Source organism: Podarcis muralis, chromosome 17 (assembly GCF_964188315.1).
Source record: "Podarcis muralis chromosome 17, rPodMur119.hap1.1, whole genome shotgun sequence".
In the NCBI taxonomy this organism is placed as follows: Eukaryota; Metazoa; Chordata; class Lepidosauria; order Squamata; family Lacertidae; genus Podarcis; species Podarcis muralis.
In genome coordinates, this window is record NC_135671.1 from 28,891,399 (window position 1) to 28,906,437 (window position 15,039).

Consider the following 15,039-nt stretch of genomic DNA (forward strand, 5'->3'; position numbering starts at 1 on the left):
GATTTGCATCTCCCTTTCCTTTGCCACCCCCGCCGCCTCCCTTCTTGGGGGCTTCTCCTTGCATTCCCTTGGCCGACACATCCAGCCGCTTCTTTTCCGCTGCTTACGGAGGGCAGGCCAGGCCTCGGAAAGGTCAAACGTTCTCGTCGCGGCATATGCTGCGCAGCTAAGCTCTGAGAACAGAAGGTAAGCATAAAATACGGTTAATCTCTGGCAGTTTCTGAAAACAAATGAGCAGCGGCAGCAGCACATCATTCGGGGGGTCCCTTCCCAGAGGAATTCACGGTTGAAACCGAGCGCTTGGGATGGTTTCGGTATTTAGATAAGGCTTGCAAACACTCTGCAGTTTAAACAGTTGCCTGGCATTCCAGAAGCTCAGCTGAACAGAAAGGGAGTTACTTATTTCAGAAGGCTATTATGCCACCAAACTCTGCAGGCTGCTTCCCCGTGTCCCCTTTTGAAAACACGAACGTTGCAATCAGAGGGATATTTATATATCCTCCTCCTATTGATGCTGGGCTGCCTGCTTTTCGTTCTGTTCCTATTAAAAAGGGAAATGCGGCGGGCTTTAGAAGGACTTGCATTCATTTGAGCGCCAGGCCCAGCACCCAGCCGCCTGAGCAAACAACGTGTATTCATGCCTCGAGACGGTTACAGCGTAAAACCTCGTTCTGGCCTGACATATCGTTGCATGCTTACGTTGCCAAAGGTTTCCCCCAGATTGTGTCCTGGGGGGCTCCTGTTACTTTACGTAGGGCCTGGAATAGTATTGTGAAAGTGGAGAACAGTGTGTAGCAATAGATACATAGATAGCAAGGCTAGCCCAGTAAATTTGGGGACATCTAAACATCCTCTTACGGGACGCGGGTGGCGCTGTGGGTTAAACCACAGAGCCCAGGACTTGCCGATCAGAAGGTTGGTGGTTCGAATCCCCGCAACGGGGTGAGCTCCCATTGTTCGGTCTCTGCTCCTGCCAACCTAGCAGTTCAAAAGCACGTCAAAGTGCAAGTAGATAAATAGGTACCACTCTGGCAGGAAGGTAAACAGCGTTTCCGTGCACTGCTCTGGTTTGCCAGAAGCGGCTTAGTCATGCTGGCCACATGACTTGAAAGCTCTACGCCAGCTCCCTCGGCCAATAAAGTGAGATGAGCGCCACAACCCCAGAGTCAGTGATGACTGGACCTAATGGTCAGGGGTCCCTTTACCTTACTCTTTACAGAAACAGAGGGACACGGGTGGCACTGTGGGCTAAACCACAGAGTCTAGGGCTTGCCGATCGGAAGGTCGGCAGTTCGAATCCCTGCAATGGGGTGAGCTCCCGTTGCTTGGTCCCTGCTCCTGCTAACCTAGCAGTTCGAAAGCACGTCAAAGTACAAGTAGACAAATAGGTACCACTCCGGCGGGAAGGTAAACGGCGTTTCCGTACACTGTTCTGGTTTGCCAGAAGCGGCTTAGTCTAAAAAGCAGTTGCCCATATTCACTCAGAGACACTGAAACATCTTTGTGAGATGGTGATTTTACAAACAGGTGGCAGGATCACACCCGAGTGTTGAGGGATGGAGAGAGCGGTTGTGACCTGGCAAGAATCTTCCCCCTCCTTCCTCCTCTGTCCAATTCAACATTTTATTTCCTGTTTAACAGAAAACTAAAAGAGTTCACATTGTGTATGTGTGTGCTTTGATGGCTTGCATATTTAAGAGTAAATTAAGTGGGAATGGGAATAGGGACGCGGGTGGTGCTGTGGGTTAAACCACAGAGCCTAGGACTTACTGATCAGAAGGTCAGTGGTTCGAATCCCTGCAATGGGGTGAGCTCCCGCTGCTCAGTCCCTGCTCCTGCCAACCTAGCAGTTCGAAAGCACGTCAAAGTGCAAGTACATAAATAGGTACCGCTCCGGCGGGAAGGTAAATGGCGTTTCCGTGCACTGCTCTGGTTTGCCAGAAGAGGCTTAGTCATGCTGGCCACATAACCTGGAAGCTGTACACCGGCTCCCTCGGCCAATAAAGCGAGATGAGCTCCGCAACCCCAGAGTTTGTCACGACTGGACCTAATGGTCAGGGGACCCTTTACCTTTACCTTTACCTTAAGTGGGAATGGTACACCTAGCCCCCCACTCAAGTGCTGTTACATGAAATGCTGCTTTAATCAATGTTGGGCTGTTTTAGTAACACTGAAGCGCTCTGCTAAGAAAGCATTTATTCCTGCGCAAGGTTGCGGGATGCCGCTCTCAAATGGCTAAAACTGCTGAAGGAGTGGATGGGGAGCCTATGGGTGACTAAGGGAGAGTAGCAACAGGAGGACTTGGGGATTTATTATGGCACGGAGGGGATAAAAACACTGAGCGATGGCTGGCTGTGACGCAGGGGGACCCGAAGGCCCGGCTGGAAAAGCAAGCCATCAGGAATATTTGCACTCTTGCAGTGAAGCTTGCATCCTCTTGCAAGGGGCTTGTTTTAAATGCGCAGCTTGTACAGTGGTTCCTTGGTTCTGAAACTTAATCCGTTCCAGAAGTCTGTTCCAAAACCAAAGTGTTCCAAAACCAAGGCGTGCTTTCCCATAGAAAGTAATGCAAAATGGATTAATCCGTTCCAGACTTCTAAAAACAACCCCTAAAACAGCAATTCAACATGAATTTTACTCTCTAACGAGACCACAGATCCATAAAAGGAAAGCAATAATCCAGGTACTGTCCTATAAAATAAATAAGACAGTATTGTAGATGATGAGAATTAAAATTAATTTATTTTCTTACTTGCTCTGATGATAGTCATTGTTTGGATGGGGGGCTTTTATCCATTTCCGCAGTCACACCATCAGTCAGCTGAACTGGGTTCCTCACAGTCACAAAAAGAAATGAACCAAAAAAGCCTTAAAAAAAAAGCAAAATAAATAGCAAAACCAAAAGCACCAAATACAGTGGTCCTCAAACTTAATCCATTCTGGAAGTCCCGTTTGACTTCTGAAATGTTTGAAAACCAAGGCGCAGCTTCTGATTGGTGCAGGTGCCCCAGAAACAACTGCTGACAGCCGCATTGGACGTTCAGCTTCCGAAAAATGTTTGAAAACCGAAACACTTACTTCTGGGTTTTTGACGTTTGGGACCAAGGCATTTGAGAACCAAGGTACCACTGTACTTTAAGAATATGGAAGCAAGCATCAGAGACTGAGAGACTCCTTGGGTTTAAAACCCAGGACCTTTAGGTTGATGAGACTAAAACGCTCTTCATATTACATCTTAATTGTTTTGTTTTACGTTGGTATATGTGACTTGAATCTGTTGGAAAGCAAGAACCTTCTTTGTACTGTGTGCGTGCCCTGTGAACCCATAGAGCCATGGGAAAGTGGAAACTCTGTCCTAATTGGTTTGCACACCATAATCATAAGTTTGCTCAACGACGCACGTGCAGCTGATTTAGGCGGTATACCATAAATGTCTTGCAGGCTCTTAAAATGGGAATACCCAACTGGTTTTTATTTTATATGCTGTTTGGGAAAGCTGACTTGGCAAAATACATTCATTGAAAGGTGGGCTATGAATCCTATAAATAGATGAAATATCTATGGAACTTAAAAAAAAATGCATAAGATTGTGTTTACAAAAAACCCAGAGGCCTGCCTTCTTGGGATACTGGGTTCCGATATCCCAAAAAGTGTAAGGGAATTATTCCTCTATGCGACAGTGGCTGCGAGAACTTTAATAGCATCAAATTGGAAAGGAGAAAAAGTACCATCAAAATTGGAGTGGCAACAAAAACTAATGGTGTACGCAGAATTGGCTAAGCTATCTAGAAGAATAAGAGATCACGCAGATCAAGTATTTTTCAATAAATGGGGTTTATTTAAAAGTTACATAAAAGATTGCAACAATATAAAATCTGTGGCAGCCTTTGAATAGCTTCTGTTATACACTGAACAGGTTTAAGAAAGTACAATATCTTGGCAAAGCAATTATTTTAAACAGACACAAACAGTGAGCTAGATAAATACACATTTAAAGCTAGATGGAGCTGGCGGGAAGTCAGTGGAACTAGAAGAAGACTGCGATAAAGTGTAATAGATATTGACAATTCTTTGGTGTTTATCTGTTATGGATAATTTTGATTTTGTGCTTTTTAAAAATTTAATAAAGTATTTTATTCTTTTTTAAAAAAACTATAAATAAATAAATCCAGCTCGTTTACCAAAATGCTAGGTGGAAATAATGTGGCTGTGAGTGGCAAGTTACTCTTTTGCTTATTGTCTTCCCCCCGCCCCCCCCCCCGGGTGATCCTTGTTTCCTAATTAAGCTGAGCCACTCGGCCGCAAGGAAAGCCTCTTACGTTTTTCAGGAAATGACGGCGCTAATTGCTCTTTCGGTTCTTCCAGGCTACATGTCTCCCCACCCGTCACCCTTGGGACCGGCCCCCGAGCACGTCTCCAGCCCCATGTCCGGAGGGGGTCCCACCCCGCCCCAGATGCCGCCAAGCCAGCCGGGACCCACGATGCCGGGAGACCCGCAAGCTATGAGCCAGCCCAGCCGGGGACCTTCGCCCTTCAGCCCGGTTCAGCTGCACCAACTCCGGGCGCAGATTCTGGCCTACAAGATGTTGGCCAGGGGGCAGCCGCTGCCCGAAAACCTCCAGCTTGCCGTCCAGGGGAAGAGGACTCTGCCTGGGATTCAGCAGCAACAGACTCTTTACAAGCCAACGGGTAAAACTGCCGGGCTCGATAGGCTTCCTCTGCAGTCACCTTTGTGCAAATTACCGTATTTTCCGCTCTATAAGACGCACTTTCCCCCTCCTAAAAAGTAAGGGGATGTGTGTGTTCGTCTTATGGAGCGAATGCAGGCTGCGCAGCTATCCCAGAAGCCAGAACAACAACAACAACAATATTAATAATAATAATAATAATAATAATAATAATAATAATAATAATAATATTATGTTTTATTTATACCCCGCCCTCCCCAGCCAAGGCCGGGCTCAGGGCGGCTAACAAGCAATAATAAAAACAAGTTGAATGAATACAACTTAAAAACAAGATTAAAATACAACATTAAAATATTGAAACATTAAAATATTAAAATGCAGCCTCATCACAGGAGGAAAGAGAAAAAAGAAAGAGGGGGAGGGAATCAAATTGGCTCCAAGCCAAAGGCCAGGCGGAACAACTCTGTCTTACAGGCCCTGCGGAAAGAAATCAGATTCTGCAGGCCTGGGATCCAGAATATTTTTTTCTTTGTTTTCCTCCTCCAAAAACTAGGAGCGCCTTATGGTCTGGTGCGTCTTACAGAGCGAAAGATACGGCAATTGAAACAAACAATGAATTTAGCACAGTAGTTTATTGCACAAAACTCACGTATACATGTACAAAACTCACATACACGTACGTTAGTAACAGATATGGCCTCCGCTATTTTTAAGCAGCGTTTGAACACGGTTTGGCGTGCAGTCTCCTAGTTTCAAACAGTCCCTGTTGATTTTCGGATCCCACACCACACTTGAATAGCGTCTGATTGAGCTTCTCCATAGTCGTACAGTCTACAGCACGGAGGCGACTTTTGCATATAGCCTACAAATTCTCCATGGGATTGACATCTGGGGAGTTCCCTGGCCAATCAAGTACCTGTATTAGCTGCTCTGTCCTGAATTTCTTCCCCGCTTTCGATGTGTGACAGGGGGATAAGTCCTGCTGCAATATCCCAGCACCCTCAGGATACCTCTTTTCCAACTCTGGAATAACTCCCTTTCGTAGAACCTGAACCTCTTGGCCATTATGTGGCTATTGCAGACCTGCATTTTACAGGGTGCAAGAGGCCTCAGTTTTCTCTTTCCTCCAGCTTAGCCTTCAGGCTGACCCCACAAAATCTAACTGCGTGAGCATTGCTTACATGCTCTCTACGATGGGGTTTGAACTCTCTGTGTGTGCCTGTCAGGGTTTGTGACGTACGGTAATTCACTGCAACTCCTGACGGAGGTGCAAAAGCTACTGGAACCTGCTTTGGTGTGGCCCGTTCTAATGGAAGGAAAACCGTCTTTTTGCAGTGTTTGCAGCACATGCCAATGCCCCCCTCCCAGCTGGACCAGGAGCTGCCTCAGGAATGCCAGCGCACACGGCTGCCATGGCCCCCAAAACCTGGCCAGAAGGTAAAAAAGAAAGAAGGATGTTGGCAGCTCTTTTATATCCAGACTGTTGACATAACTGAGAGAGTTGAGAAAAAGAATAATGTTGGGTTAGTCAGTCCTTTTCTTAAAAAAGACACACAACGCCTTTGCTATACAGTGGTCCCTTGGTTCTCAAACTTAATCTGTTTTGGAAGTCCGTTCCAAAACCAAAGCGTTCCAAAACCAAGGCACGCTTTCCCATAGAGAGTCATGCAGAATGGATTGATCCATTCCAGACTTCTAAAAACAACCCCTAAAACAGCAATTTAACATGAATTTTACTAACGAGACCATGGATCCATTAAATGAAAGCAATAATCAATGTACTGCAATCACACAATCAACCAATCAACCAGTAGCTGAACTGGGTTCCACACAACCACAAAAACAAACCAAAAAAAGAGCCTCAAAAACAAAAGCGCAAAATAAATAGCAGAAACAGACAGACCTCAGCGTAACACTCAAAATGGAAGTACGTCACTCAAAACGGAGCATGTTTGGCTTCCGAAAAAAGTTTGCAAACTGGAACACTTACTTCCTGGTTTGCAGTGTTTGGGTTCCAAGTTGTTTGAGTACCAAGGCGTTTGAGAACCAAGGTACCAGTGTATAGCAAATTAAATATTATTGGACTGTAATGATTCTTATTGACATTGGACTGTTGGGACAATTCCATTAAACGCAATGTTTTCCTTGGTGAACGATAGAAATGAGAATGAAATCGGGTAATGTGAGGTAACTGATAAATGTGAGAAATTGCGGCGAGTTTCGTTTTGACATTTCCTGGGAAAAGCAATCTTTTACTGATAAAAGGATGGGAACAGGGATGGAACTTCATGGAGAGCTGAAGCATTCAATTAGCTTCTCAGTCATATTAGTAAATAGCAGCATCTTCTGGTCTTTATCCTTGACCTTATATGTTGAGAATTACTGGTAAATGCCAACATTTTCATTTATCATAACAGACACACCTGTACTACCTCAAATGCAGCCAAGTTCACTGCTTTATTGCTGCATTCTGTTTTTTTGCTTGATGCATTCAGTTTTTTTGTTTAGACGTAGCTTTGGTTTCTCTCATCTCTGCATACAGGGCTGTGTGCATATTGCAGCACTGGTGTCCATGCTCCTAATAGGAATTAACTTGTAGGATATCACAGGACCACAAAAGCAAACCCGTCCCGGTGGACACATAACATGTACTTTTATAATTAATGAATGCAAAATAAAGCCCACAAACTATTTTAGAACTTTCAAACTCTAGAGATTAATCCTGATTTTTTAAAAAAGCCAAATAAGTCTTAGGGCTGGTTTAGAGATTATCACCAAACCAGGATCTGGTATGAGGCTTCCTTCTCCTCACATACTTTGATTTCCTGAGTTGGGTAGACCGTGGTGTGCTGTTGCATCTGAGTGAGAAATTTGGGCTTTGCGCTCGTTCTCCAAACCAAAACCGGAAGTAACGCTTTAAAGCAGGTTACCAGTTCTGGTCTGCAATCATAGTTAGCCAGTTTGGATGCAATGGGGCTTCCCAGGGGGAGAAGAGAGTGTGCCAGCCCAGGCCGGCGTTGGCCTGTTACATCCCTCAGGGTTATGGAAAGAGGGTTACGTATCATCTGCTCACATGACTGGGCAAAATTTGCTTTATAATGGAATATTTCATGTGTCAGGAATTGGATTGTGGTACATCTAGATTCAGCCAGTTGTTAATATCAGATGTTTCCTCCCTTTATGGTCCTGATTTATGGGCTACTACTAAAATGAGGATGTATTTTAATTAACCGTTTGTTTGTTTGTTTGTTGTTGTTTTTCTATTATGTTTTATTGTAATTTGGTGTTAGTCGCCCTGAGCCCGGCCCTGGCTGGGGAGGGCGGGATATAAATAAAATGTTATTATTATTATTATTATTGTTAATAGTAATAATGCTTCTGTAGGTATACATGGAAGCGAGTGTGGAGAAGTGTCATTGTTTGGCATACAGTCGTACCTTGAAAGTTGAATGGAATCCACTCCGGAAGTCCGTTCGACTTCCAAAACGTTCAGAAACCAAAGCACAGCTTCTGATTGGCTGCAGGAAACTCCTGCAGCCAATCGGAAGCCCCGTCGGACATTCGGCTTCCAAAAGAAAGTTCAAAAACCGGAACAATTCCTTCCGGGTTTCGATCGTTCGGGAGCCACGGCGTTCAAGATCCAAGGTACGCCTTCTCTTTAGCAGGTGCATCTGGCTGCTGAAGTGTCCTTGATCCTATTGTGTTGACCTTATCCAAAAGGATAGATAACTTTTTGTTTAGCTCCTTTTGGTCCAGGTTTATGAATGTCGGTGCCGGCTTATTTTCCAGGGCAAGGGCCAGAGATGAATGTTCCCAGCACCCCTCAGAAACTCCCTGTCCCGTCCCCCAGCGGAAGACCCTCTCCAGCACCCGCCCCTGCCCAGCCTGCAGCTGTCATGCCAGGCCCTTCGGTCCCTCCACCCGCGGCCGGCCAGCCTTCGCCCATCGTCCAGCTGCAGCAGAAACAGAACCGCATCAGCCCCATCCAAAAGCCCCAAGGGCTGGACCCTGTGGAAATCCTCCAAGAGCGGGAATATAGGTAAGAACCAGGCGGAGAGGCAGAAGGTGTTTCAGTACGATTTCTGATTTATTTTTTAAAAATAAATATTTAGCAATTGCTGTATGACAGGGTTGTGTTTGTCCATGGAGTTTTCTTGGCAGGGATACTGGAGTGGCTTGCTGGTTCCTGCTCTAGGTGGATCACATTTGGTCATAGTGATCATGGGGTCACTATGAACTCTCCATCTTGGGTGGCCCTGCACGGCATAGCTCATAGCTTCTCTGAGCTATTCAAGCCCCTTCGCCATGGCAAGGCAGTGATCCATGAAGGATCATAAAAAGCAGAGACATCACCTTGCCAACAAAGGTCCGTGTAGTTAAAGCTATGGTTTTCCCAGTAGTGATGTATGGAAGTGAGAGCTGGACCATAAAGAAGGCTGATCGCAGAAGAATTGATGCTTTTGAATTATGGTGCTGGAGGAGACTCTTGAGAGTCCCATGGACTGCAAGAAGATCAAACCTCTCCATTCTTAGGGAAATCAGCCCTGAGTGCTCACTGGAAGGACAGATCCTGAAGCTGAGGCTCCAATACTTCTTTTTTTTAAATAATTTTTATTAACTGACCAATCAAATCAAATCACATCACATAAGTTCCAAATTACAAAGCTGAATTTTATATTTTTTGTTGGGGGGGCCCATATTTCAAGTTCCGAAGGGGATTCCAATGAGGCTCCAATACTTTGGCCACCTCGTGAGAAGAGAAGACTCCCTGGAAAAGACCCTGATGTTGGGAAAGATGGAGGGCACAAGGAGAAGGGGACGGCAGAGGACGATATATTTGGACAGTGTTCTGGAAGCTACTAACACGAGTTTGACCAAACTGCGGGAGGCAGTGGAAGACAGGAGTGCCTGGTGTGCTCTGGTCCATGGGGTCACGAAGAGTCAGACACGACTAAACAACAACAAGAAGTATGACAGGGACGTCCAACTCCCAATAGACTGTGATATACTCACAGTAGAAAAAAACTGGCAGTGATCTACCCATTGTCGTTGGATGGACCAAAGTTTATCACTGAGGGACCAAAGATCTAGCAGGAACACCCCACGATCTACCAGTAGATCACGATCTACCTGTTGGACATGCCTGCTGTATGAAAACAACGTCACAATCATGGTGTATAACTTTGGGGGAAGGGTGGCGACTCGTCCCGGAAATTGTGTGGTGTCGCCCAAATAGGCACCAGCTGACTTGAGGGAGAGGATGACGAGGCTCGTGCGCTTACCGAGAGTTGTGTAGAAGGTGTTATTTCACCTCTGCAGAGCCATTTGCCAGAATTTCTCCTGCACCCAGTGGACAGAGGGAAAACTACGAAGGAACGTGTGTCTCCTTCTGGAACATTCTTTGGGCATAGAGGAAGGGCACCTCTGCTCCCTTGAGGCTGGTGAACTGCACCCCTAGCCCCAGGTTTGGTTCAAATACCTCATTTGTTTCTGTCAGATCCCTATAATACATCACCAAACCAAACCAAGCTCACCTTCCAGCTGTGTCTTGTGTTCTGCTGGCTCGGGGCAGCTCTCTTTTCCTCCAGTCCAAGACAGATAAAAAGTCAAAACTACACGTGAGGAGATAAAGGGAGGCCATCTGCCAATCCTCTGTACTGCCAACCCGACCAGAAGTAGCCTCAGAAACCGAGATGTAAAATCTAGGAGCCAAACAGCACCTTAAATCTAGGCTCTCGTTGCCTTGACAATATCTCTGGGTGCTTTTTCTTTGCAAGATCACAAAGCAAATGGTCAGTGGGGCGCCAGAAGAGGCGGGTCTTTGGGTGCCCCGCAGACCAGCTGACTGGCGCGACATCGCAGCCACACCAAACCTGGTCATACCCAGGATTATGCTGCTGCAACACAAGGTTCCTTGGCTCCCAGTATTATTTGGGATTTCATCAATCTCTGTTAAGAATTGGAGTTCTCACATCTCCACCTTCTCAGAGGCTACATCACGGCCTAGGACCCTTGTACCTACAGGACCGCCTCTCCCGGTATGCCCCACGGAGGACCTTAAGGTCCATAAACAGCAACACCCTAGTGGTCCCGGGCCCTAAGGAAGTCAGATTAGCTTCAACCAGAGCCAGGGCCTTTTCAACACTGGCTCCGGCCTGGTGGAACGCTCTGTCTCATGAGACCAGGGCCCTGCGGGATCTGATTTCTTTCCGCAGGGCCTGTAAGACAGAGTTGTTCCACCTGGCCTTTGGCTTGGAATCAGTTTGATCCCCTCCCCCTTTTTCTTTTTCCTTTCTCCTCCTATGAAGAGATTGCACCCTAATATTTTAATGTTGTATCTTAATCTTTTAAATTGTATATTAATCAACTTGTTTTTATTATTGGTTGTTAGCTGCCCTGAGCCTGGTCTTGGCTGGGGAGGGCGGGTATAAATAAAAGTTTATTATTATTAATATTATTATTACTACTACTTAAGAGAAACCTGCGTGCTCTGAGCGAAGGCAGAAGCTAGCTGACTGGAGAATGTTTTGTGCTAATGCTTTAAATTGTGAACCATCCTGAGATCTACGGATGAAGAAGAGGGTGCCATTGACGGTGCATTCTGCTTTCTGCCCTTAAAACTGTCTCTGAAAAGTTTCAGCCCATCCTGAAAAGAGTTTTGCTGATATTCGTCATAGTATGGCTATACTTGATGTCTCTCTTGAATTCATTCTGCATAACAAGAGATTGTTCCAAAACGTGATTATACCCTCCTTTGACCAACAAAGACTAGTGAATCTCTTATCTTTAGAAAAATCTCTACAAAACCTTTACATTTATGTCGAGAACAGCTCAGCTTATTTTGCTGTTTGAAACTGGGCCAGCGCAATAAATTCATGCCGTAATTCTTACAAAGCTCTCTTTAACACTTAGAAGAAAAATTAAGTGCTGCTTTAATCTTAATGAATAAGTCTTGTAAAACTAATAATGCGCAGTGCAATTTAATGTCACTCCACCATGTGCAAAGCTTCTTTCCTTCTCAGAGCTCATAAAAAAAATTACGCCCGCTATTGTCCTGAAATTACGAGCACAGTGGATTATGTCGGATGGATTCCTTTTATCATCTGACGGAAGTATCCCTGCCAGAAAGCTCTTTGCGACCCCAGAGTCCTCAGTCCTGCCGCATGGCCCCCGTTCCAAAAAAACCCTCACCGTCCTTCAGGGCGACGCTTGTGACTGCGCTCCCTCAGTTCCAGGGGTTGCTGCCCTTTTGCAAAAAGATCTCCAGCTCCGGCTCCAGTTCGAAATTCGCTTTCTGCATGGATGAAGACAAATAACTGCACTGTGGAGATTAATTAAACATATTTTGGGCAGGGTTAGATTAAATCCCCTGAGCATTTTGCAAATGGCAGCTTCAAGCAACTGCTTCCGTCTTTGGCCCTTCCTTATGATTGAACGACTTAAGAGCCTTCTCTGTTTCCCGCTGAATGCAAGGACAGACTTTTTAATCTGTTCCAAGGATTAGGCAGGGAGCATTATTTCGGCATTTGATGCATTGATTGTAGAATATGTGGCTGCACAAAGCCTTTAAAGGTATAGTATTAATTACAATTCCTTATGCAGGGCATTCCTAGTAGGAATTTATATTTTAAAAAACAGCCCAAAAATATTTTTTCCTTTTAATTTATGTGAAAGCCATTTGGCTGTTGCTCCTATCTATCTATCTATCTATCTATCTATCTATCTATCTATCTATCTATCTATCATCTATCTATCTATCTATAGTTCGGTTATGAGACTTTTAGTTCCGTTTTAAGCAAAGCCAAGAATAAGTTTGCGATAAATTAATGGCAGCCTCTACAATTTGGTGCTGCTGGTCTCTACCCTTAGATAGACGTGTGAGTTTCAGTTGATTTTCAGGTGTTGCTTTCTTCGTTTTACATGCCGGGTAAGGCAGCCGGTCTTTATTAAGATAAAGGGGACAAAGTCACGGTGACTATTCTTCCCTGGATCAGATTCCCCTCCTGCCCAAACGCTGCTGATCGGTTTGCCGGGGATCCCGTTTGTCCAGAATTTCTGGGGCCCGTCCTGCTTCCCTCCCCAGCTCTTCCTGGCTTCTGCTGGCGCTTGGCTCTGTTCCCTGGCCTGAAAGCAGAAGGAGGGTCCTCTGTAACGTTAGGACCCACTTGGCTCTTGGAAGCGCTGCCTCTTTCAGCCCCCCCCCCCCCCGGTCTGGTGCCAGACTGACACCGCTCTTAACGTTGCGCTTAGTTAACAACTTTTCATCCCAGGGCTGCCAACTCCTCTATTAACACAATTAGCATTAATTCTTCCCTCTTTGCGCTGCGATAAAGAGATTTAACGATTCGCAAGGAGCGGCACACAAGGGGGTGAATTTATTGGTATTTGAGTGGCATGCCGGTGAATCGCCATGATTGGCAGCTGACATTCTTCTGACAAAAAAATAAGAAGAAAAGGGTGTGTATTTGTGTGTCCACACCATGAGATGCTACCCACCCCCCTTCTTTCCAGGTGGACTTAAAAACCATTGCAAAACTTTTCAGTGGGTGAAATTGAGGCTGCTTTGAAATGGAGCTCAGGTTGGCTGGAATCGAAATCCTTTTCTCTCTTGTTTTGAGCCCTTCTTATGCCTCAAATGTCTTCCGCAACTCTTGGCCTTTTGGAAAATTTCAGAGGATTTTCTCTGTTCATTTCTTACCTTAAGCTTAACAGACACATAATGTGCAGTTCAAAGGCTTTTCAGATAAATGGGTAATTCTCCAGTGATTCGTAGTCTAATTATTTTAGATATAAATAACAGCGTTTGAAAGTGCTGCGTCTTTCAAGAGTGTACGTACTTGCATTTCATTAGCAGTAACAACAGTGTAGCCCCAATCCTACGTGTGTTTGCAGAGAGTAAAGTCCTGCGAGGTGCGGTTGGATTTATTCGCAAGTAACGGAGGATGGGATCGCAGCTCTAGCAAGGTCAAGAGAATGTCAAATGCACCTGCAATGGGCAAATTCATCTCTTTCTCTTCTAATCCCCTGTCCTGTGTCCTTCCCTGTTTAGACTTCAGGCACGGATCGCGCACAGAATTCAGGAATTGGAAAACTTGCCTGGCTCTTTGCCCCCAGACCTGCGAACTAAAGCCACGGTGGAGCTGAAGGCACTCAGGCTGCTGAATTTCCAGCGCCAGGTAACAAATTTCCCTGAAAGGAAGCTTTTTTGGTTGTACAGTCGTCCCTTCAATCCCAAATGCCTTGCAACTCGAATGTTTTGGCTCTGGAACGCCGCAGACCTGGAAGTGAGTGTTCCGCTTTGCGAACGTTCTTTGGAACCCAAATGTCTGACGTGTTCCTGTGGCCAATCGGAAGCCGCACCTCGGTTTCTTAACATTCTGGAAGTTGAACGGACTTCCGGAACGGATTCCATTCAACTTCCGTGGTACCACTGTACAGTGGTGCCTCGCAAGACGAAAAGAATCCGTTCTGCGATTCTCTTCGTCTAGCGGTTTTTTCATCTTGCGAAGCAAGCCCATTGACAGCTTAGCGGATTAGCGCTACAGCTGTCTAGCGGCTTTTCGCGATCAGCTGTTAAGCGGGTTATCAGCGGAACAGCTGATAGGCGGCTTAGCAGCTTAGGAAAAGGGGGGGGGGCGAAAAAAAACCCGCGGGGACGCGCAAGATTTTTTCGTCTTGCGAAGCAACCCCATAGAGAAATTCGTTTTGCGAAGCGCCTCCGCGACGGAAAACCCTTTCGTCTAGCGGGTTTTCCGTCTTGCGAGGCGTTCGTCTTGCAGGGTACCACTGTAGTTGATAAATACAGTGGTACCTTGGTTCTCAAACTTTTACTGTTCCATAAGTCTGTTCCAAAACCAAGGCGCGCTTTCCCATAGAAAGTAATGCAAAATGGATTAATCTGTTCCAGACTTTTAAAGGCAGCCCCTAAAACAGCAAATTAACATGAATTTTACTCTCTTAATGAGACCATTGATCCATAAAATGAAAGCGATAAACAATGTACTGCAGTCACACAATCAATCAGTAGCTGAACTGGGTTCCACACAGTCGCAAAAATGCAAAATAAAAAGCAAAAACAGACAGACCTCAGCGTAACACGCAAAACGGAGCACAATCGGCTTCTGAAAAAATGTTTGCAATCCGGAACACTGACTTCCGGTTGAGAAGGGGATTGAGAACTTTTAAGATTCCTTTAGGATGAATTGAGGAGAACTCTTTCAGGAAGGGGACAGTTGGCGGTGGGAGGTGCCTGCAAGAAAAGGAGGGTGGGAAGAATTTCTCAGGGGGGAAAGGGGGGCACCCTGGTGAGAGCAGAGGGGTCTGCCTTTTCTATGTGTGGATAAATGAGAAG

The 15,039-nt window shown here is 45.6% G+C and overlaps 1 protein-coding gene across 1 annotated transcript in view; it reads left to right on the forward strand.

Moving 5' to 3' along the window:
* The window catches only part of SMARCA2 (SWI/SNF related BAF chromatin remodeling complex subunit ATPase 2), a 124,501-nt gene that overhangs the window by 20,221 nt on the left and 89,241 nt on the right, over positions 1–15,039 (forward strand). The window contains exons 4-7 of the mRNA XM_028713238.2: positions 4,366–4,689; positions 6,024–6,125; positions 8,478–8,727; positions 13,738–13,864. Coding sequence (XP_028569071.2) covers positions 4,366–4,689; positions 6,024–6,125; positions 8,478–8,727; positions 13,738–13,864 — 803 coding nt within the window. The remainder of the gene's footprint in view (positions 1–4,365; positions 4,690–6,023; positions 6,126–8,477; positions 8,728–13,737; positions 13,865–15,039) is intronic.